This window comes from Diplotaxodon limnothrissa, linkage group LG5, assembly GCF_057381915.1.
Source record: "Diplotaxodon limnothrissa isolate DT_005_m linkage group LG5, D_limnothrissa_male_GT1.1, whole genome shotgun sequence".
NCBI lineage: Eukaryota > Metazoa > Chordata > Actinopteri > Cichliformes > Cichlidae > Diplotaxodon > Diplotaxodon limnothrissa.
In genome coordinates, this window is record NC_140600.1 from 19,561,660 (window position 1) to 19,584,952 (window position 23,293).

Sequence of the window (23,293 nt, forward strand, 5' to 3'; positions counted from 1 at the left end):
ATATTTTGAACTGCCAGAGCTTTTCCCCCCAGTTTTGCAAATTCATCATGTAGTTTTACTGGTGCAACCCACTTAAGATCATTGTGGGCTGCATGTGGACCACAATAAAATGACTGACATGATTTATAGGGTGATCTAGGCTTGTTTTTGATGAGGCATTTGATATACTGTGTGCACAGAGCACTTCTTCACTGAAGCATATCATAAATTTTTTTATTTTATTTTCTTCAGTCTGTTTGGCCCCATCATCTGATACTCTCTCTTCTCTCAATCCCCAACCAGTCGCAGTTGGCTGCCCTCCCTCAGCCTGGTTCTGCTTGAGGTGTTTATTCCTGTCAAAAGTGAGTTCTTCCTTCCCACCGTCTTCACGTGCTTGCTCGTAAGGGGGTTGTTTGTTAGGGTTTTCTCCACAATACTGTACTGGCTTTAACTTGCAGTATAAAGCACCTTGAGATGAATGTTTTGATTTGGTACTATATAAATTAACCTAATTTAGTGATAAGGTTTAAAGTGGTTTTGCTAAAAATGTTGTTCTTTGCAATGAGGATGCATAACAGGTTGGGCAATTTGTCAGGAACGGGATCACAGATACAAGCGGTGAAAATGAGCTTTCTCTGAAGGGTGGCTGGCCTCTCCCTTAGAGCAAGTTCAGCCATCCGGGAGGGGCTCAGAGTAGAGCTACTGCTCCTGCACATTGAAAGGAGCCATTTGAGGTGGTTCGAGCATCTCACAAGGATGGCTGCTGGGTAAGGTGTTCCAGGCATGTCCCATCAGGAGGAGGCCCTGGGGCAGACCCAGGACATGCTGGAGATAATCTCTCTTGGCTGGTCTAGGAATGCCATGGTGTTCCCCAGGACAAGCTGGAGGAGGTGGCTGGGGAGAGAGAGAGGTCTGGGCTTCTCTGCTTAGGCTGCTGCCCCCGCGACCTGGCCCCAGATAAGCGGAAGATGGATGGATGGTAAGTTCAGTTAGGTTACAAAGCAAGAGGTTCGTCATATATAAAGAAAGAAAATAATTACCACTAAACCTTTTCATTTAAAAAAAAAAAAAAAAAAAGTATATTTATGTGTTAAAATGCAAATAGTGTATAAAATGAAATACTAAGACAGGTTTTTCAGGAAAAAGATTTTAATGTTGGATTGGTCATTTCATCAGGTACCAGTGTTTGCGGGCGCACACTCTTTCAAATTCATGATGCTGTGTGACTGTGATGCCTCAGTCTTACAGAGTACACAAAAACCTGAATTATATTCACACATGAAATGAAGACATGTCAAATTCAGCTGGATGTACAATTTCCCTCTCTTCATTCTGCGTCTTCAGTCGTCTCGCCGCATTGAAATCGGACAAAGTCTAGCACTCGAGCCTGCTGACCTCTGAGGAACTGTGCCACAGTCCTGCTGGGGTCTGCCAGGAAGGTCTGAGGCAGCAGGCGTGTCTCACTTTCGCCACAGGGCAGGTCATCCATGTTACCCAGAGACAAAGGCGACTCTCCCACTATATGCTGTCCCAGTTTACGACCTAGCATTTCCTGCTCTCCTTCCTTTCCACCCTGAAATACGACCAGGGCTCCATAACGGCCCATGGCTACCTCTGTCTGGGTGCTGATGCCGCCGTGTACATATGAACCAATTTTCCACTCAGCAGGGATGCCCACCGTCACTGCCCGCTTCAAAGACATGTTCTCACCAAGGCGACCTGAGGAGCAAGAGGCACCGATATAAAACCAAAGCCTGCTGCAACAGACTGTTCATTTTCATGCTATTAAGCAACAATTCAAAAACTTGACAATTTCAAATTTTGTTCCGATTATATTTCTATTTATTTACATTTTGTTTCAAACCAAACAGCATGCACTCCTTCCTGACAATCTGACAGCATCTAAACATGTCAGCTTTACACTTGAATGAACAACCTAGCCTAGCAACTTTTCTGTAAAACTTTAACTGCCTAATAACATCCAGCCTACTGCATCAGTTTAACAGCCAAAGTCTGAATGTATTGTTACAATATTTCATACACTGCTCAAAAAAAGTTACACTTTTTAATCAGAGTATATTATTGATCTGGTCAGTCAAGTAGCAGAGGGGGTTGTTAATCGGTTTCAGCTGATTGGTGTTCATTAAATTAACATGGTCATATGAGGCAATATCTGGACCCTAAGAGGTTACACAGGTAGTTTAGCTCCTCTATGATGGTACACTCGTATGTGTCATTGCCAGAAGGACCGCCGCGTGGCAGCACAGCCTCAAGAGCATGGAGGAGATTCCAGGAGACAAGCAGTTACTCTAGGAGAGTTGGCTAGGGCCGCAGAAGGTTCTTTAACCCATCAGCAGGACCGGTCTCCACTCCTTTGTGCAAGAAGGAACTTGAGCACTGCCAGAGCTACAAAACGACCTCCAGCGGGCCACTGGTGTAAATGTTAATGTGTCTGAGCAATCAGAGACAGACTTCATGAGGGTGGCCTGAGAACCCAACGTTCCCTAGCTGGCTCTATGCTCACTGCCCAGTACTGTGGAGCTCAACTGTCATTAGCCAAACAATACCAGAATTGGCAGGTCCACCACTGGCACCTTGTACTTTTCAAAGATTAGAAACGGTTCCCCCTGAGCACAGACTTGTGTGATGGATGCAAAAGGGTCTGTTGAAGCCATGGAGAACGTTATGCTGGCTGCAACATTGTTCAGCATGATTGGTTTGGTGGTGGGTCAGTGATGGCTAAGGAATGCCACCCTGACTCCCATTAGCTATCCTTGAAATCCTTGGACCCATTGTCAGACCCCACACTGGAGCAGTGGATCCTGGGTTCATCCTAGCGTATGTAAATGGCCGGTGCCATGTTGCGAGAGTTAGCAGACAGTTCCTGAAGGATGAAAGATTTGATACAGTTGACCGTCCCCCACACTCGCCTGATCTAAATTCGATAGAACACATCTGGGACATTATGTTTCGGTCCATCCAACCTCACCAGTCTGCACCTCAGACTGTCCAGGTGCTCAGTGATGCTGTGGTCCAGATCTGGGAGGAGATCCCCCAGGACTCCTAATTAGGAGCATGTCCCCACGTTATCAGGCATGCAATACAAGCACATGGGAGCCATTCAAACTAGTGAGTACCATTTTGAGTTGCTGCAATAAAATCTTTGTAAGACAGACTAGCCTGCCACATAATGTTTTCACTTTGATTTCAAGGGCATCTTTAAATTCAGCCCTCTGCAGGCTGCTAATTTTCCTTTCCATCAAAGAATTTGGCATCCTTATAGATACATAGATATCCAACATGATCTCTCCCCCCCCATTGAGATCTGATGTGTTTAACATATTTTTCTGAGCAGTTTACTTTAAGTGTGCACCACATTTCTCTCCATCTTATATTTCTATTAAGCTGTGAGCATAAAAGTGAAATGCCTGAATAACAGAAAACCATAATTTTAACAGACTGCAGTGTTATATGTCCCATGTGTGAAAAGTGCTTTACAATGAGCAGTGTCCCTTAGGCAAAGTACTGACCTATAGTGAGAGCCACCTGATCAGCTAGTGAAGTTCCTTCACCCACGCTGAGTTTGCTTAAGTCATCGCTTGACAGGACACTCTGGAAAGAAAAGCCAGTTTGTTAGTGTAAGGACTGCTACACAAGGCTAATGTGTAGTTTTGCGTTTCTTCAGGAGTGTCTAAGTGACTAGAGCAGTGATTCCCAAAGTGTTGGCGGGAGCCCCCTGGTGGGCTATGAAGGTTCTGCAGGTGGGCCACACAAATTCAGACACAAATTCAGTTTGAAATTACTCACAAGTATGTACAGTTACCTATTTATATAAAATGTATTTATACAAAAAGGGAATTTAAACTGGTAATGGGATGTGGTTACTTTACAATACTACTCATTACTCTGACTTAAATTTACTGCTCTTGTATTGAAGTTGGTGTCCCAGTGGCAGGTGGGTCATCCATTAGCCTAATACTTTGCATATAACTGGGTAGCATAAAAAATGTATAGCCAAAGGCCTGTGAGGTTGATTTTCTTTTTTTTTTTTTTGTTAAATACAATTGTTCTTAAAGAAAATACAACATTTTAGCTCATATTTTGATTAGATTGAAGATTTAAGGTTGGACCACAGAAAAAGTATGCAACACTGAAGTAGTAAAAAACAAAAAGAACAACAAAAAACCAAAACACTGAAGTAGTAATGCACTTTTAACCTACCAAACCCAATGAACGACTGATAACACTGTTAAAGCATGCACTGCCATAATTTCTGTAATCTGTGCGTTTCATTTCACCTTTGGTGGGACATATGGTTATGCAGCTTCAGGTTGACCTGGTCAAGAGGAAACAGAACTATCTAATAAAGGAGATGGGTAACATCATCATCGTTTCCCAGGTTCCCAGAAGCATTCTTGAAGGAAGCTGCAATATATTCTCATCTGGCACGCGTCATAAGTGTTACTCTGTCAGCACTGACACATTAAAAACTCTGGTGTATCAAAAAGTTGCTGCACAAATCAGTTTTAAGAGTTCAAGTACTGGTGTGGCATAACAGGATGTTCAAAACACCAGATTCAATTTAAATGAACAACTAGCAGTGTTTGGTCATGGCTGTACACAGCTCATGTTTGCCTGAAGCTGCAGGACCAATTGCGATGCTCGTCCCTGTAGGTGCCCCATTGGTTGGTGTGCATGTTGATGTACCTTGTTGCTGATGTACTGCTGTGCATTCTTTCTGGTTCATACCTACTCTATTATGTTTTGTCTGAAGGCCACATGCTAAATCATGTTTTAGTTTAGACTTCCATGCACCTTAGAGGTAGGTGAAGTTGTGACACAATAATGATCTGTTTCCATTAACATTTATGAAATTAAAATAAAATAAACATTTATTTCTACTCCCAGGCCTCAGCATGCATCCTTACCTTTACATATCCTGACTGACGTTGAGTTTTATTTCTGAAGTGGGCCAAGGTGGCAAATGTCACATCCTTAACCAGCTGCTGGAACTTCTCATTGCGTGCCACAAAGTCTGTCTCACAGTTCACCTGCATCAAAAACAAACAAACAAACAAACAAACAAACAAACAAACAAACAGAGAGACAAAAGACCAAGTTGTTGAGAAAAAGAAAAAAGGAGAAGAACTAGGAGGAGATGGCTAATGAATCCCCGCACCAGTGGGCTTACCTCAACCATTACCGCAGCTTTGTCCCCCACAAACACGCCGATCAGGCCCTCTTTGGCTTTGCGACCTTCGAGCTTGTTTGCTTTGCTCCAGCCCTCCTTCTGGGCCTGCTCATGCAGCCATGTCTCTGCCTGAACATTTGCCAAATTACATTGAAAACAGTCCCACAGCTCATTAGTGTCAGAGACATAACGCCGAACAGCACCTGACAGATTACGAGAGGCCCTCACCTGTGCTACGTCATTATCAAACTTCTCCAGGGCTTTCTTACAGTTAATAAAAGTGTAGCCGGTGCTTTTCCGCAGTTTCATGAGGAGGGCTTTCTCTGCTGCCAGCAGCTGACATCCCGTGTGTAAAGACTGCACATGCTGGCCAACACTGACCTTAGAGACACAGAGGAGCACACACCACAACTTCAACAAAGCAGCCACATTTATGTATTTGAGGACCCATTCTATGCCATTGGTCACAGTAAATACAAATTTATAGTAAATTTCGCTTCTGCTGTGATATCAAGTGGCTATGAAATGCACGAAATGCGAATGAATTAGCAAAGTTAAGTCACTGAAGATGTCCCACAAACGCAGGAGGCTAACTCAGCGAGACAAACAACACGAGTTTAAAGTTAAACGTCAATCATGCCCTTACCTTTGCGACATCTCTTGTTAATGTTCTGAACAAAAAGGTTAAGGACATCTTCGCATCCAGCAGAAGTGAGCAATCTTATGAAAGCTCAGAATGTCATTGACGTCCACGCTGTGGAAGGAAGCCGTCCAGGGACAAAAGTGTTTAAGTGATTTGCTTGCACTTCTGCGCCACCTAGAGTACTGGAGGGCAGCCAGCCCAAGGTTTTGCGGAGCCTTGGGCAGATTTTGGGGCCACCGTCCCCAGCTAGTCCTACTATTAACTACATATTGTCCATGCTTAATTGTTTATGCATTATACATATTAGCATGTATATGTATTATATATTAGTATGGTGAAAAGAGTTAAAATAAACCAGCGGGTTCAATATTTTTATTGTTTCTGAAATGTGCAAACAGAGCAAAAGAGTCCCATAGAATGTAACACAGGCCTAAATGTTCTTTTTCACATAGTAATGTAAATGTAAAGACAGACAACTTTTACTAAATGAATTAGAAACTAACTGATTAGAGAGCTAATAGTCGGTTATCAACCATGATATCTGTGGTTTCCAGTCAGCATCACCTAAACTTTCCACACCTATACTGAAATCAAGACTCAGTTGATGCTTCTGTTTAACCAACAACATTATTAGTTAATGTTAAAGATTAATAACTCATATATTGCTTTGTTGTATGTTGCATGTATGCTGCTGTGACACCTCAGTTTGTTTTATTTTGAGAGGGATGAATTCTTTTTTGAGCTTGATGTGATCTAACACTTACAGTTTGCATGAACGTGACCCCCCAGCTCTGACTGTGAAAATGATAAAACTTTAAAGATTAAGGTTTAAGTCTGTTAACATCTTTATCAAACTATTTCACTTCATTTTGTATACACACAATAAGAGAGCTAGTTCTCTTAATAGTTTTCAGTCATGTGACTGACTCGCTACACTGGCAGGTACAACATCATAGGAAAAACAAAGATATGAAGAGAAATTATAAATTTTGGGGACTTGTGATCTCTTTTCTGACCTGGCAGCTTTATTTAAAACTCCTGAAAGCGGCGATGTGTCTCCCAGAGTTTCAATTTGGTGACATCTAGTGGTATTTTGTAGAGAATCGCTCACCTTACACTGCTGCCAGGATAAAAGTTTTCAAAGTGCGAACAGCTACGTATGTTTTTGATCCTGATGGGTAAATAATGGGTAAATAATGCTGCCCTGTGGGATGTAAGAAACAAGAAATTTTTCATGGTTAAAACAAAATTAAGTGCTACAGGTTACGTTTTGTTGACTGAGACATTTAAAGTGTAGGACCAGAAACGTTCTGGTATTTTAGTTTGTCACATTAATGCCGTGTGTAGGAATGTTTAGCTTATTTTAGAGTTTAGAAATGTGTTAACATAGAATGTAGAATTATTTTAGAGACACTGACACTGCCCTCAATGTAATAAAGGCCTGACTGAATTTAGGAGTAAATTGTAGGAGACCCCTCCCCCAGTTGAACTGTGAAAGGTTTCAACATTTGTAACTGGATAACTGTGGTCTGGAAGGGAGATGGGTTTTATGACCTCTAGGGAGTCACCTACACCCACAGTGTTTTAACTGTCACGTACACACATCCACACGCACACTCACTCATGTGCACTCACACATGCGTACACAGTCACACACGAGCACTCACATAGACACAGACACAGAGTTTGCAGCACACTGTGGGGGGGTTTTATGATGGGGACGCCTCTATAAAGTTGGCTGTAACTAACAAAGGGGTGAAGATTTTGCAGAGGGACACACCGGCCTCGTCTTCCCTTCTAGAAGTGCATGCTTAAATGAAGATGAATAAAGATGAACAAAGGTTTTGTGAAATAACTACTGAGTTCCGGTGCCGTCTCTGGATGCCTCGACGAATAAAAGAACCGGGGTGAAACTGATTTCGCAACACGTGCCATATCAATTAAGTTAACCGAGTATTTTTCCAATGTCAGCTAAATCATTCCTACAGTTTAAATGAGCCGCCACTGACAGGCGTGGTTGCTGTTGAGAAGCAGGGATTGGTGGGATTTGAACCTGTAAGGTGGGGTTAGGAGAGATGTGCTTACGTGTTGGTGTCATAATCTACGCTGTTCTAGCAGCTCTAACATTGATTAATGCATTTGATAGCATTTAGGCCAAGTTAAACTGAAAGAGATTAAAAGAATGGCTGCACAGTGAAAGGACGGGCAGGCATGTCCCAGTAGCTGTCACATCACGTGAAAACTATCGATTGATCGATACTGGTCTGTCAACAGAACACAAAGCAAACATGAAGTGCTCCCTATGTCACTACCTGATGACGTGCTTGCCTGTGTCAGTCACAGCTGCTTCCTGCACTGCACAACTTGAAATTTCCCAAATGTGCTTGACTGCAGTGATAAACTACAGATAACAGACCATCGAAGCAAAATTCAAATGTCTGGCACAGCAGACGGTAAACAATTTGTCTCTAGAAGCAGATCATGATCGAGTTTGTTCGGACACAGTAAACGTATTAAACCACCTGAAAACACACAACAGCCTGCAATCTAATGAATGCATGAAGGGCAAGAGCAACAATGCAGTGACTGCTAATGTGAATCGTCTCTGAACTTAGATGTCCATAAAAGGTACTGTTACTTCAGTGCAAAGCAAAAGCCTCAAATATAATAACAACACTGTTATCTCAAATAGCATGGCACGAAATTGTATTAAATAAATAAAGTTTTTGGAAATTTGAATTTCAATCACAGCTCACACCCTGTATTTTCAAAGCTCTATAAATGCAAACACATCATTTTGGAGTTGATGCAGCAGTGTTATAAATCTAATCATTGTACGTAGTATCACTAGGAAGAATCAGTGGATGACAAAACACGACATACAGTGTGTTGAAACTTTTGAAAAGTATATTTATTTTTGCCATTGAAATGGGTAGAAAGTATACTTCTAGCAGTGCCAACATTAAATGTGCCTCAGACCATTTAGGAGCTGTAGGTATCAAAATAGAGCAAAAATGCAGTGCAAAAATGGTCCAACATAAACACAGTGAGGTTTGTCCATTCTTCGTAAACTTAACTGAAAACAGCTGAACTGCACCAACTGGAGACATCATGTTCAGTAATGATGGGCAAACTTTAAAGTATTTTGAGCCTCACAAAGAAACATAAAATAAATAATAAGTATTTTCAGCCTCATAAATAGTCAATATTTAACCAAAATAATATTTCCTCCAGTCAGGCCATGTAGATAAATAAAATATGATGGTAGATTAAGTGCTTCAGTGGTCTAAGCCTACGTCACAGCGTCACGTGCGCTTTTTACGTCCAACACAGAAACTGCAGTCGTGGTGCTTTCGTTTGTACTCGGAACTCGGAAATTCTGCCTTGCGAGTAGGAAGATGTAGGTAACCCCAGACTGCAGATGAGCTGCATATGTGTTTATTGGTAATTTGTTTTTGTAGAGGGCTAGCAAAATAACCGTTTTCAAGGGCGTTGCCATATTGGAATCCCCTAACCAGAACGCCGTTTACTCGGGTGTGACATCATTCCCAGGTCCGTGTTCTGATTTCCGAGGTAAGTCGAACGCAACACAAGAAGTAACCAATAACGACCCTATCTAAATCCCAGTAATGATAAACGTGTTCCTGATTTTGGCATAACTAGTTACTGTGCTTGTTGCCACAATAATAAGTGGCTGTTTGTTGATCCTCCAGCCTGGAGGATCAACATTTTACAACATCAGGCTGACACTGATCCTCATCTGCAACGTTGAGGTGCACATAAGCAGGCTCATAATGAGAGAACTGCTGATTTAAACTGCAAATTAGCTGAGTAAACACGTGCAACAGAAAACACAGCAGATACGCATTGTCATTCAGGAGAAATGATCAGAGTGAAGAATGTGGGGTCAAGCTTTCCTTCTCACTGTGAAGGCAAAATGTAAAGGAGTCTTTTTTTCCCCCTCCTTTACCTTCCAACAGTAAGAGAGTTTTATCTGCAGCAGCACGAAGGATGCAGGATGAACAGAAGAGGGCACCGATGCAACACTGAACTGGATGCAGTGAAGGAAACAGCAGGCTCTTTATACACTGATACAGAAGTCTTTGTGGTTTATGTCATCCAGTGAGGGAGTTTAGAAGGAAAGCTCAGGAGCAGCGGTTTCCAATTTGTGAGTCCCAACAGCTCTGAGGAATAGCTAATCCTCAGGCATTAAAAAGTCCTATCTCAGAAGTGAAAAAAGATTGAACTTGAAGGGAGTCAGAAAGCCATGGCTTCATTTTAAGGAGTCATAAGGGTTTGATTTGGAAACATAAATTGGCACTAACTGCGGCTGTACACCATATATCCCAACCATGACTGCGGTGATCCCACACTAACCTGATAAGATAAGCATTTTCTGCATACCTTATAAAAAAGTAGCCTTTACTTCCTTTTAATATTATACACCATCAGCCAATTGATGTGAGTTTTTAAAATGCACATGTAGTACATGGTTTATTAGTATTCACTATGACACACAAAAGGAAAATTATCCTAATTTTTTATGAATATTTGAAGCAAGAAAAGCAAAAAACATCAAAGCTTACAGGAGGATGGGAAAAGGCAAAACTTCACCCACTCTTTTGCTCAACCTGTGGTGAGCGGCAAACATAAAGCTGCTCCTTCCATGCTACAGAAATAGCCTGTCCTTCCAAACATGTCCTTTGCAAAAATATTTTCAATCTCTGTTTCCGGAGGTGCCCGCCCTTTGCAAAAGTGCCCAGCTTCTATCCTCACAAAGACAGAAGCACATGAATACACAAATTCACAAAAGGTCAGAGCACGCACACTCTTGCAGAGATGCCCTCACTCTGCCATTTCAATCATCCCAATGTAATAAAACTGTCCACACACACACACACACACACCCCTCTTTTCCGTTGTCCTCCACCATGAAGAGCAGGTTGGTGCTATCGGTCACGGAAGGTGAAGCGGTCTTTTAGCAAGTTGGAGCCGTCGTGGTTGTAACTGATGCGGTTCTGGTAGATGTCATCCATGGTGAAGCTGCTGATCTGTCGGTAGCGTTGGCTGTTGATGGTGCGGTCGATGGTGTCGTGTCGAGGAGCCTGGATGACGCTGAAGACGATGGATTCCGCCTGGAGGAAGGTCGTGTAATAGGAGGGAAAATGCAGGGAAAGGAAGGACGACTCAATGATATCGCCTGCAATGTCTCCCTAGGATGAAGCTACATAAAGAAGCAGTGTTGGTTCTGCACAACCAACAAACCAGTAAAATAGTGAGAACTCAAATTCAGGAATCAGCTTCAAAATATCTATAGTGGCGAACCTTAACATTACTTTTGAGTTTTATTCTCTAAAATTGTACAATAGGCTGTAGAAAATTAATTTTCAAGTTTTTACTGAGAATTACAGATTTATTGGATTAACAGTGTTGGATTATCCTTTAAGCTGGCTGCTTAGTTTAGCCAACTTAGGTAATGATCTCAAAATAAACATTCAGAGGTCCAGCTCTTTTCTAAACTGGTAACTTTGGAATGTTTCCAAACATGATGCCAATTACTTCACAAAAATACCAAGCTTCAAAGATATGATCTGTTTCTATTGTGCAGCTCATAACGAGAATCAGATGCTTAAAGAAGGAAAAAGGCAAATAAGCTAATTTAAATTACTTCATACATATTATTAACACTACAATATATGCAGCAGAGGATGGAGAGCAACATTTCATTTAGTTTCGCATTAATTAAAGAAGTATGAGTGTGCTTGCTGAAGAAATCAGTTCTCGAATGCTGTATTTTGACCTCAGTTACACATTTGAAAAGTTTTTTGTTTTGTTTTACTTTAAGACCTTCTGAAGTGCTCAAAGCATCTCTGTTGTAGTTCCCGCCACAGAAGGTGACACCTGATTCTTGTCATGATGTCACGCACATACTGTAATTAAAGCTGTGAAAGATTTGCAGAAAACGTATGTAGCCTGTGTGTTACCTCTGTGTCTGCATCAGTGGCTTTCAGCTCAAACTCAGTGATGGTCTTTCTCACACCCTCCTCATTAGTTTGAATTAGCAAGGCAGATTTATGCATGAGGTGACCGGGACGAGAACCTGCCACTTTTTTGCTGTTATAAAAGCTGTAGAGTTTGTTAGATTTCACATTTCTTTCATATCTTTCAATTTAGTGACATCATTAAGAATTTTTTTAAATTAAGCTAAGTATTTAAGTGATCAGAAAACTTTTCTTTCTTAATTCCTGTCAATAGCTTGTTTTCTGCACCATTTAAGGTTGTTCCCTGCACTTGAGATTAAAGGTCCCTCTTTGGACCCACAAGGACTGTTGACTTATTTCTTGGCCAAAATGGGAACAAAGTTATTTTAAAAACCCAATTAGTCTTTAGGAAGGACAAATAATATTTCAGAGCTTCTGTTGTAATCAGCAGATATCTGCATCAAGACCTCCTTCATGAATAAATTTTAAAATGTGTTAAGCTACCAGGTATTGTTAAAATCTTCTGCCATTCACCTCATTTGTCCCATCGGACACGGTGATGGAGAACTGGGATACTTAATGGATATACATCTGTCCAATTAAGAAGCAGAAACCACTGTGAGTCTATTTCAACCTCGTTAGTTTAATATTAAAGCGACAGCAGGTACAAAACTACAAAACTCTGAAACAGGGAATGGCTTGGCAGACCGTTGCTCTCTTCTGATCCCTCCTGACGGATTTTTGTCTACCTTTGATTTTCTTTGTGTCCATTCTACCAATTCCGGTGGTCACGGGCAAACGCCAGTTCAACAAAGTGAGTAATTTAAGAGATGAATTCTTCTGCGTCTGTTTCCGTTAAACGTGTGATGTCTTATGCTTCATATTTTGTTGTGACATGTGTTTGTAAGCCACCATGGCATTTTCTGGCCACACACTGAGTTTGTTTCCTGAATTTGGCTCTTATCAAATTTACAAGGGGATAAAACTAAACTGAGACTAAAGTTAAACTGGAATAACAATGCTTCTCTTTACTCTGTGTTGCCTCCGAAGTATAAAACCCAGTGGGAAAGGTTTGTTTGCAACAATCCAGCATTACTCAGTGTGAAACTAAAGGTGACTGTCTTAAAAACAAGAACCAGATTTTTCTTTTTGCTTCCCAGGAGTTCTGTTATCCTCGCTTATTTTGGATGCAAAGACCTGATGCAGCCGTTTGTAAGACAACACATTTATGGTTATTCCTGACATACAAAGTGTGCAACAGACACATTACATAGTTATCTATGATGTGCATTAATGAGGAAAAGGACAAAACTTCTTCTGAATTTAGACTTCCATTGATTTCCAGCTTTGATATTTCATTTCCCAACATTTTCACATAGAACAGTTTAACAGGTAGAATTAGAGGAAAAGCGACTGGAAGAAATGCAAAATGAAAATCTCATGAACAGAGAGAAGATTAAGATCCTGACGGAAGAAAATGAGAGAAAGAGCGGTGAATTACGTAGAAAAATTATCCTACCAGCTTCAAGAAAAAGAGGGTATTATTAAGGAGAAACAATGGGCTCTCCAGGATAAGAATCAAGAGCTCCTAGAAAAGATTGATGAAGCTTTGGAAAAAATTAAAGATCTGCTCCAAAAGGAGAGAAAAGAGAGCATAAAAGAGGAAAATATGGTCAAGAAGAATCAGGAGCTCCAAGAAAAGCTTGACGAAGCTCTAGAGCAGGGGTGCTCACACTTTTTCCGCATGTGAGCTACTTATAAAATGACCAAGTCAAAATGATCTACCCACTACAAAAATCCAAAACATATACTTATTTATAAATATATTGAGGATTCTTTATATCTACAATGTATATACATGCATAACCGCAATATCCAATATTTCACAACACAATTAACTATGTAAATTTTTTGTCATTACCTGAGTTTACTCTGATGACTTGCACTGAATTGAATCAGCCAGGGATGCATAGTCCGGACAGTAGCTGCTGACGGCCAGGTTTAAGAGAAAAAACCGAGAGCTAAAAATTGGAGTTAACTCGCTGACTAGCTTGTCAGTTTTACTACACTTCGCGCCGCTGTTTGCGCATGCGCAGCGACCTAAGCGTCAGAAAAAATCTGCTGTCATCTGACTGGCTTCCCTGTATCAATCAAGTGACGGGATGGATGATAGGCTGGCATCTATTTTTTTAATGCCATGCGATCTACCAATACTACCTTTGCGATCGACTGGTCGATCGCGATCGACGTATTGAGCACCCCTGCTCTAGAGAAACTTAAGGAAATTCACCAAGACAAGAAACAACAGCCCATAGAGCAGAGAGACCTGCAGAGCAAACTCCAAGGCATGGAGGAAAAATACAAAGCGCTGCAGGTGAAGCATGATAAAACTCTGCACAAAAATCAACAGTTGCTTCAAGACAAGAAGCAAATGGAAATGAAACAGAAAGCAACGGACTCCAAGCTTGAAGAGATGGAGGAAAAACACAGAGGGCTCCAAATAAGGTTAGATAAAACAGTGCACAGAAAGAAATTGTTTATCCAAGAGAGAGAGCAACAGGAAATGCTCAAGAAAGAAATGGACTGCAAACTTGAAGTCTTGGAAGAAAAATACAAAATGCTCCAAATAACTCTTGAGGAAACACAGCAGAAAAATAAAGAGTTGCTTCACTAGAAAGCCCAACAGAAAATACAAAAGGAAGAAATTGATTGCAAGCTGAGGAACATTGAGAAACACAACGAAGGCTTGCAAGTAATTCTTGATGAAGCTCTGAAAAGAAATAAAGAGATCCTCCAAGACAAGAAACAACAGTCCACAGAGCAGAGAGACATGCAGAGAAAACTCCAAGGCGTGGAGGAAAAATGCAAAATGCTCCAAATAACTCTTGAGGAAACACTGCTCAAAAATAAAGAGTTGCTTCACGAGAAAGACCAACAGAAAATACAACAGGAAGAAATGGATTGCAAGCTGAGGAACATTGAGAAACACAACGAAGGCTTGCAAGTAGGGCTGGGCCATATTATACCGTTCACGGTAATACCGGTATAATGTTAGGCAACGATAGGAAAATGAAATATCGCGATAGAATATGAGTAAAACGCGCATGCGCAGTGCCTTTGTTTTCATACGCACATGGCCGATTGTTGAGTGAAACAGATGAACCAGAATTGGTTTGTAAAAATGGTTTAACTTCAGTGATGTGGAACTGGTTTGGTGTTTGTCCGTCAGATACACGACAAAGCACATTTTTTTGCAGAACATGCAAGCGGCTGTCGTTATTGTCGTATTTGTCGGACTAAGATGCTCTTAAATCTGGGAGTAATCTGGGTCCTAAACTCCGTATGCTTCAGGTCAAACAACACTGCAGCATCACTGAGAGTTAAAAACTGTCTAAATTCTTTCATCTTTAATAAAACGATCAGCATTGCTGCTTTACCAGGTGTAACTATGAAGTTTAACTTCCAGGCATCCATGAAAACAAAATTTATTACATTTAACGGAGTTAGAAGTTAGCAGGAAGCTAGCGGAAGTTAGCTCGCTAGTTTCGCTAGTTACCTAAGCATGATATTGCTGTCATGGTCCTGGGTCTTTTGACCCAGCGTTTTAAGTTTGAGTTTATTTTGTTCATTAGGTTATCTAAGTTCATTTGGTTATTAGACTCCTTGTGTTTTCTTCCCCTGTATTTAAGCTTCCCCTCACCCTTCGTGTTTCATGCTGCGTGTCTTATGTTATCAAGTTTGTATTATTATGCCTAAGTGTTTCTAGTTATTATTTTCCCCTCGTGTTTCCAACCATGTTAAATCTCCCCTGCTCTTCATGCGTTTCATGTCTGTGTCTTACGTTGTCAAGTTCGGGTTGTCATGTCTATGTCTCATTATGTTTCCTGTTTTATTGTGAAGAGGTCTGGTGTTCTGTGTTCATCATGTTCAGTTTTACTCTCCCACTGTGACGTCATTATGTTCATGTGTGCCAGCTGTTTCCTCATGTGTCTCCACTTCCCCTAATCACCTCCTGTGTATTTAAGTCCTCTGTTTTCAGTGTGTGATTGTCAGGTCGTCTGTTGTCCACGCCATGTTTCCTATGCCATGCTTCCAAGTTTCTTGTCTAGGTTTTTCTTATTGTTTGTTTAGATTTCCCAGTTTAGGTTTGTGTTAATTTTGCTTCAGTTTGCCTTGCCCTTTGTTTGTACCTTTTTTTCCAGCCATATTAAACGGCTCGCTTTTTGTTAACATTCAAGTTTTGTTCCCTGTTCCTTGGAGTCTGCATTTTGGGTCCTTTTTCAATTCATACAGTCTGCCCTCGCCAGACTGTGACAATTGCATGTTCTGACTGAGAGATTTCTGAAAAAATTAAAACGTACAGATCTGCTATCACTTACAGCATAAGATAAGATAACTTTATTAATCCCTCGGGTGGGTTCCTCTGGGAAATTCGACTTCCAAAAAGCACAGCAACGACCGAAGTTACAGTTACAGAATTGTTATATATATATATATATACACACACACACACACACACATATATATAAATACAGAGACAAATATAAATAAAATATACAAAGGGGATAAATAGAATAAATAGGAATAAAAAATAAAAATACAAGTGAATTGCACATTTCAAGTATTGAATCTATTGCACTGTTGACTATTTACAAAAAGTATTGCACAAGGTATTGTACAGTGAGGTGAAGAGGCACTACAGCTTAGTTGTTCCCCCCTCCTTTGTCCTCCTGTTTCCCCTCCCTCTCCCCTCCAGAGAGGAGTTAAACAGTTTGATGGCGTGTGGGACAAAGGAGTTTTTAAGTCTGTTAGTTCTTATCTTGGGGAGAAGATGAAGACAGGAAACTAAACAGCAGTGACGTTTGTAGGGTTACTGAAGTTGGGCTAGCTGGTATATAATGATGTGCTACGTGATCGCTAGCGACACAGCTATGTTAGCATAACATAAACAGTGAAGCTGGAGGACGAACACTAACACTTTTCCACTTATAAAAGTTAACGTTAAGGTTCCTGATAGTTGGAGACAAATTCAGTCGCATGGCAGGATGCTGTAAACGGACCAAACTTCAGTCAGGAGAACAACTGAGATAATCAATCCACAATATGAGGTCAGTCATTAATATACTGCAACAACATGGGAATAGAGCAGCTGCCAGAGAATTCAACATTAATGAATCAATGGTACAGAAGTGGAGGAAGCAAGAAGAATGAGTTTAATAAAGTTTGATTTATCTGACTGCTTTGTTTCGCTTAATGTGCCTTATAATCCCGTGCACCTTATGGTCCGAAAAATACATACTGCACACTGCCGTTTAATTAGTGATGGGTCGTTCGCGAACGAAATGGCTCTTAGAGCCGGCTCTTTGACGTGAACGACGCGAGCCGGCTCCTTATCGCGAGCCGTCACGTGGGTTTTTTTTTTTTCTTTCTTTCTCTCAGCCTCTCTCTCGCACTTTTTTCCGCTTCACTCTGCACGCGAGCCTTGTGCTTTACGCTGGGCAGAGGGGGGAGGGGCGGTAGTTACACTCAGTAGCACAGGAACAGAGCCAGAGAGAGAGAAAGAGAGGCAGGGACAACAACATTAGAAAGGTATAGTAATCATCCACAACTATTTTCGGTTGCAGATGATAAAGGATTGAGAAAGTTTATTCATGCAGGTCCATATGACAGATAATATGCATGTTCTTTTAGTTTTCATATTATAATTTATATTTAATTGTGTTGTGGTTTGCAGTGTTTTGTGTTCTTTTCACTTTAAATTTGTGAAAGGAAAAAGCTGAAAATGTAAATAGTTAAAACTTGAAATGTGAATAGTTGATTTTTGTATTATATGATTTATTTATTACATTTTATGTGGAGTGAATAAATAAAAGTATATTTACGGTGGCCCCTAGAGACAAAGCACATACAAACTTCAAATCACGTACGAACTCTGAAGCATGTACAAACTCCAAAACACGTAAAAACACGTACAAACTCCAAAACACGTAAAAACTCCAAAACACGTAAAAACACGTACAAACTCCGAAGCACGTAAAAACTCAGAAGCATATAAAAACTCAGAAGCACATAAAAACTCAAAACACGTACAAAAGAACAACAGAAGTGCTCCAGGATGCTGGGCGCAGTGTTGAGCCTTTGTTATCTTGTGGCTACACAAGCCAGCAAGTACCAATGACCGGATTTGGTGTGTGGTAATAACAGGTAAATGAACTTTTTTAAAAATTATTTGAATATATATATGAGTGCCTGTGTATAAATACACAAACAATACACACATGCTTTCAATTGTGTAATTTAAGTGATCTAGTAGCTCTGCTTTGGAAGTTCAGTTCATGCTAGAAATGTGTTTTGGAGTTTGTACGTGTTTTGTCTCTAGGGGCCACCGCATATATTTATATATAAACATATATAAATAAAACCACTTGTTTTTACGTTAGTAATTCCTTTTGTGCATAATTTTATATTATTGTTAATAATAAATTAATTAAAGCAACAAAACAACCTGAAGAGCCGGTTCGGAGCCGAAAGAGCCGGCTCTTTTTAGTGAGCCGAACCGAAAGAGCCGGATCTCTAAAAAGAGCCGGAAATCCCATCACTACGTTTAATGTTGCAAAGCACCTCTTTTTAACTTCAGTGGATATTATACATGGTTATGCTCAGTATATGTCAGCCCATTTCTACTGGAAATGCCTTTTGGTTAAACTTTCAGCAAGGAATTTGCATTTGCACTGTTACATTTTTATAAAGCTTTAATGTACATAAAAACCAGCTTCTTGTTTAAGTGAAAATAAATGGAAGGTTGTCTTTTTGCGCTAGTAATGTTGTGGAGTTGTATTTTGTCTCGCATCAATTATATCGTCAGTTATATCGTTATCGCAAATTTTCAAATATATATCGTGATAAATATTTTTGGCCATATCGCCCTGCTCTACTGGGAAGTTGAGTATATTGGATGTTTAATGGTAGAAACAGACTTTTTAGACTTCTAGAGACTGACTGATGTGAGTTTAAATCAAATCTGAATCCGATGTGCTTATCTTCCTAGTTGTGGTCTGCACAGATGTCAGGTTTTTAAAACGAATTAAAGGGCAATAGTGTGATCTTTTGTATTTATTTATTTATTTCCTTTTCTTTGTCCTTTAAGAAATTTGTATTGAAATAAAAACAAGAGCAAGGGCTTTTATTTTGTCCTGATGAAAACCACTTTACTATACTTGACATAATTCTTTTTTATTTACACAGATATGCAGATATACTACATGTGTAACATTCATTTCATTGTTTAAATATTTAATAATAAAGTACATGAATAACTTGAGCTTATTATATATCATAGTAAAGTATATTTCCTATTAACTGGGCAGGTCATTCTCTTCCTCTTGACAACGCTGTCTTTAAAGAAAAATATATAATTCTCTATATTCTCTATAGAGAATATATCTATATATTAGGGGTGCAACTATACTCGTATCGATATTGAACCGTTCGATACAGTGCTTTCGGTTCGGTACGCATATGTACAAGGCTGGACTGGGACAAAAAATCGGCCCGGGCATTTTGACTAGAGACCGGCCCACCAGGATAAAGATTGAAAATGTGATGTCATTCAGGGGTAAAACCGCAAAGGATTCTGGGAACTTGTGGCAAGCGGTACTAGCACACGCAGGCTTTCAATTGAACTCAGTTACACAGCGATAAAAAGAAACCCAAAAAATGGCAAGAAGCTGTTGTATTATTAACTGCAATAGCCGGTCGCATGACAGCCATGGGAAGCCGACGGGTAAAGAGATCTTTTTTTTTTTATCGGATTATGTCATTGAAGAGAAATTTTTTAAGCCATGTTTCCGAAGTAAGAGCCGACGGATGGTCTGGATATACCAAATATAACGTCTCAGAACACTCCAGCTCACATGTTAGTCTGCTCCAAGCATTCCCACAAAGGTCAGAGTTTTGTAGTAGTTAATATGTCATTTTTCTTAACATAATTGGTGATATAGGTTACAAGCAAGTCTGGCGCTGAACAGAAATTGTCGCGCTATGCTCCTTTAATTATTGTGCATAAATAGTGAATTGTCCTGACACAATATTGTGTTTCGCTTCTGTTATTACCATGGTACATTGACAAAAACATATACTTTTATTCACAGGATAAAACAGTTGTTTTGTATCACTAATTGTCCAGTGCGATTAAAACATACAATATTATTGTCACTGCTACATTTCTGTAATGCTACCAGAAATTATTTCCACTACTAATTAATTACGGTTGAGCTCAAAAGTTATATTAATAAACGGTTAACGAATGTGTATTTATGACGACGATTTGTGAGACTGGTAAACTTACCTTTGTTCGTACGATGGTCTTTCGTTCTACACGGTGCATTTCAAGGTCCTGTACCCATCCGTTGGTAAACTGTACCTGGTCTTGTTGCTGTGACCTGAAGTTACTAAACTTCATGAGTGTATGCACTCACTCCAAGAACCGTATAATTATAAATCTGCGCGTGGTGAAAGTTGGGCAGCACGCTAAGGTCTTTTGTCCACTCTGTGTGCTCGTAAGGGTCTGACCCATTCACTCCTTTGATTTTTTCCTCGTATCTTTTCTTTGTCTTTTCGTCAAGTCTGTCTTTGTACGGACCGGCATTGTTCTCCTTTTGTTTTGTACATTCCTTTTTTGTGCGGCAAAGAAAAAACAAGAAGGTATTGGAACCGGGGATAGTGATGTGCGGATCGATCCTGAAATATCGATTCCTCCGATACCAATCATTTATGTTCTAGAATCGATTCTCACGTTAAAATATCGATGTTTTAGTAATATAGGGTGAATTTGTAGTTTATCATTAACAGGAACACAGTGGAAAGAAACTATAACATTCGGATTGTCTACATTCAAAGGAACTACTTCCTCTTCCGCCTTTCATTGTCATGTGCGAAATACGGCTGTATAAATGCCTCGCAGCCCCTTGGCGCGCGCACTCAGAACAATGGCTATGCGTAATTGTGCGGACGTATTTTACCTCCAAACAGCTGAGATGTGGTTTGCGATACATGTGGCAAAAAAGTGAGGTGTTTTGGCTATCCGGTTGTTCAGTCTGACGTCACTAGCCGTGTCTGGGTCTAAACTCCGCTGCAGGTCCATATATCAAACGATCACTATGGCATTACTGAGAGTTGAAAAACTGTCTAAAGTCTTTCATCTTTAATAAAATGATCAGCGTTCTGCTCTACCAGGTGTAACAATTGAGTTTAACATCCAGGCATCCATGAAAACGGACATTTATGACATTTAACGGAGTTGGAAGTTAGCAGGAAGTTAGCTCGGTAGCTTCTATCTAAATACAATATAGCATGTCCTGACTGCAGGGTTTTGGAAACAAATTAAAACGTACAGCTCTGTTATCACTTCCAACATAAATGAAGACAGAAAACGAAACAGCAGTGATGTTTGTAGGGTCACTGAAGTTGGGCTAGCTGGTATATAATGATGTGCTACGTGACCGCTAGCGACACAGCTATGTTAGCATAATATGAACAAGCTAACTTTTTTCCCACTCAATAAAAGTTAACGTGAGTGTTCTCGGTGGTCAGGAACAAATGTAATCGCATGGCAGGATGCTGTAAAAGGACCAAACTTCAGCCAGGAGAACAACAGAGATAATCCATCCACAATACGAGGTTAGTCATTCATATACTGCTGCATGGGCTGGGCTGTAGTTACATCCTAAGGTTTTAAAAACTCATCTTAAATAAATGATTAGCGGTAATAAAAGCAGAGGGAGGTCAGCAGTGATCACTGACTGTTTTAGGAGCTTTTTGAGATCAAATATAAGAAAATACATAACATTAAACATGTTAACAACACAAAAGCCATATTAAACGCAGACTACTTTAGACCCGGAAGTAGGATTCATCGCGTCATCACTGAACAACTGGATACTTGCCAACCTTGAGACCTCAGAATTAGGGAGACATTCAAAGGGGCTGTTGGGGGGTGATAAATACATTTTGCAGTGTTTATTTATCGGATAAAATACGTTAAATGTCACCGTTATTATTGGCGGGCCCGGAAACAGCGGGGGTGTCCAAATTCAGAGGCTGTTTCCACCTGAGGACCCAGCCTTCGCGGTCTAAAGAAAGCCGGGTAGTACGTCATGAGCTCCCTCGGTGGAGTGAAACTCTGCCGTCTGCTCCTTGCTATCTAAAATATAACCGGGCGCTGGCGTAAACTCTGGACCGTCTCACACTTTGTTTAATTAGTCTTCTGTTTGATGTTTATTCAGCTGTGTGAAAACCCCGGAGGAACCCTCCTGAGGGATTAATAAAGTTAAATTTAATTTACTTTAATCTAATCTAATCTAATAACTTTAATCTCAGCCAAACCGATTTACTCACCAACAAATAAAACACTGAAAAAGCCAAACAATAACATTTTTAAGTTATCAAAGTGACTTATATATCATGTTTAACCTGAGTAGTGAAAGACCGCGGGTGTTTGAAAACGATGTGTCGGTTGGCTCAGATATTTGAAGTTTACACAGCTACATTCTCACCTGAAAATATCTTAAAAGTTTTTTTGCAACCCAGAAAGAGAAGTAAGAGTAATATTAAAACGAAGTCGCTGCCGCCATTGTTGGAAACTGGAATTGGCTGGGCCGCGCTTTGAATTCTGCGATATGGTTTTTCAATTTTGTTGTCGAGGTGGAAAATCGGGAGAAATTCGGGAGAATGGTGGCTCCGGGAGATTTTCGGGGGGGGCACTGAAATTTGGGATTCTCCCGGAAAAATCAGGAGGGTTGGCATGTATGGTTGTGGCAACATCACTAACCTTGTCAAACACCTCAGAGTAAATCATATCACAGAATATGACGAGCGTATGTTGAGGCGAACTGAAGAGGAGGACCGGGGCAGGTGCTGCTAGGGCGAGACAGACGTCTCTCACGGAATCCTTTAGTGATGCAGGCAGGCAAGGTGTTCAAATAGGCACAACTTCAGTTTTTTTCATTTCTATATGATGAACTCTGCACTATTAAGTGATAAGAACAAGTAATCTGATGTCCTGTAATCATTATGACGCTATAATTTGAGATACAATAAATAAAATAAGTTTTTGTACAGAGTATCGGTATCAGATCAGTATCGTCGATACCACCCTGAATATTACTTGGTATCGGATCGGAAAGAAAATTAGTGGTATCGCACATCACTATGTGATGGGAATGAACGTTTTGCGATGCCGCAAATGCTTGCATTTGATGCGGTACTTGAATTGTTTTGCCACGAGTTCCCGGCATGCAATGCGCGAAAATCACGTGATTGCTAAACAAGGGGGCGGGTGCATTCGGCCTCCTCGGCTGTAATTGGTCCAGCCCAGAGTCGATCATGACCAATTGGCCAATCCAACACCTTTCATTATATATACACCCTAAAAAAAAAAAAAAAAAATCCATCGGCCCATAAAAACAAAAAATCGCCAGCGGCCCACCGGGCAAATGCCCG

General features: G+C 40.4%; 1 protein-coding gene across 2 annotated transcripts; it reads right to left on the bottom strand.

The window, feature by feature from the left end:
• Window positions 1–1,123: 1,123 nt before the first annotated feature.
• On the bottom strand, window positions 1,124–5,918 carry tsfm (Ts translation elongation factor, mitochondrial). 2 transcript variants are annotated; one of them, XM_085353230.1, is made up of 6 exons: window positions 5,817–5,918; window positions 5,399–5,551; window positions 5,171–5,299; window positions 4,908–5,030; window positions 3,510–3,591; window positions 1,124–1,698 (listed from the first exon to the last, which is right to left on the bottom strand). In XM_085353230.1, exons 1-6 carry the CDS (start codon window positions 5,862–5,864, stop codon window positions 1,307–1,309), a joined length of 927 nt encoding a protein of 308 aa, XP_085209356.1. In that variant the 5' UTR covers window positions 5,865–5,918; the 3' UTR covers window positions 1,124–1,306. The 2 variants fall into 2 exon arrangements, with proteins under 2 accessions (XP_085209356.1, XP_085209355.1); XM_085353229.1 differs by having other exon boundaries at window positions 5,171–5,551.
• Window positions 5,919–23,293: the final 17,375 nt, after the last annotated feature.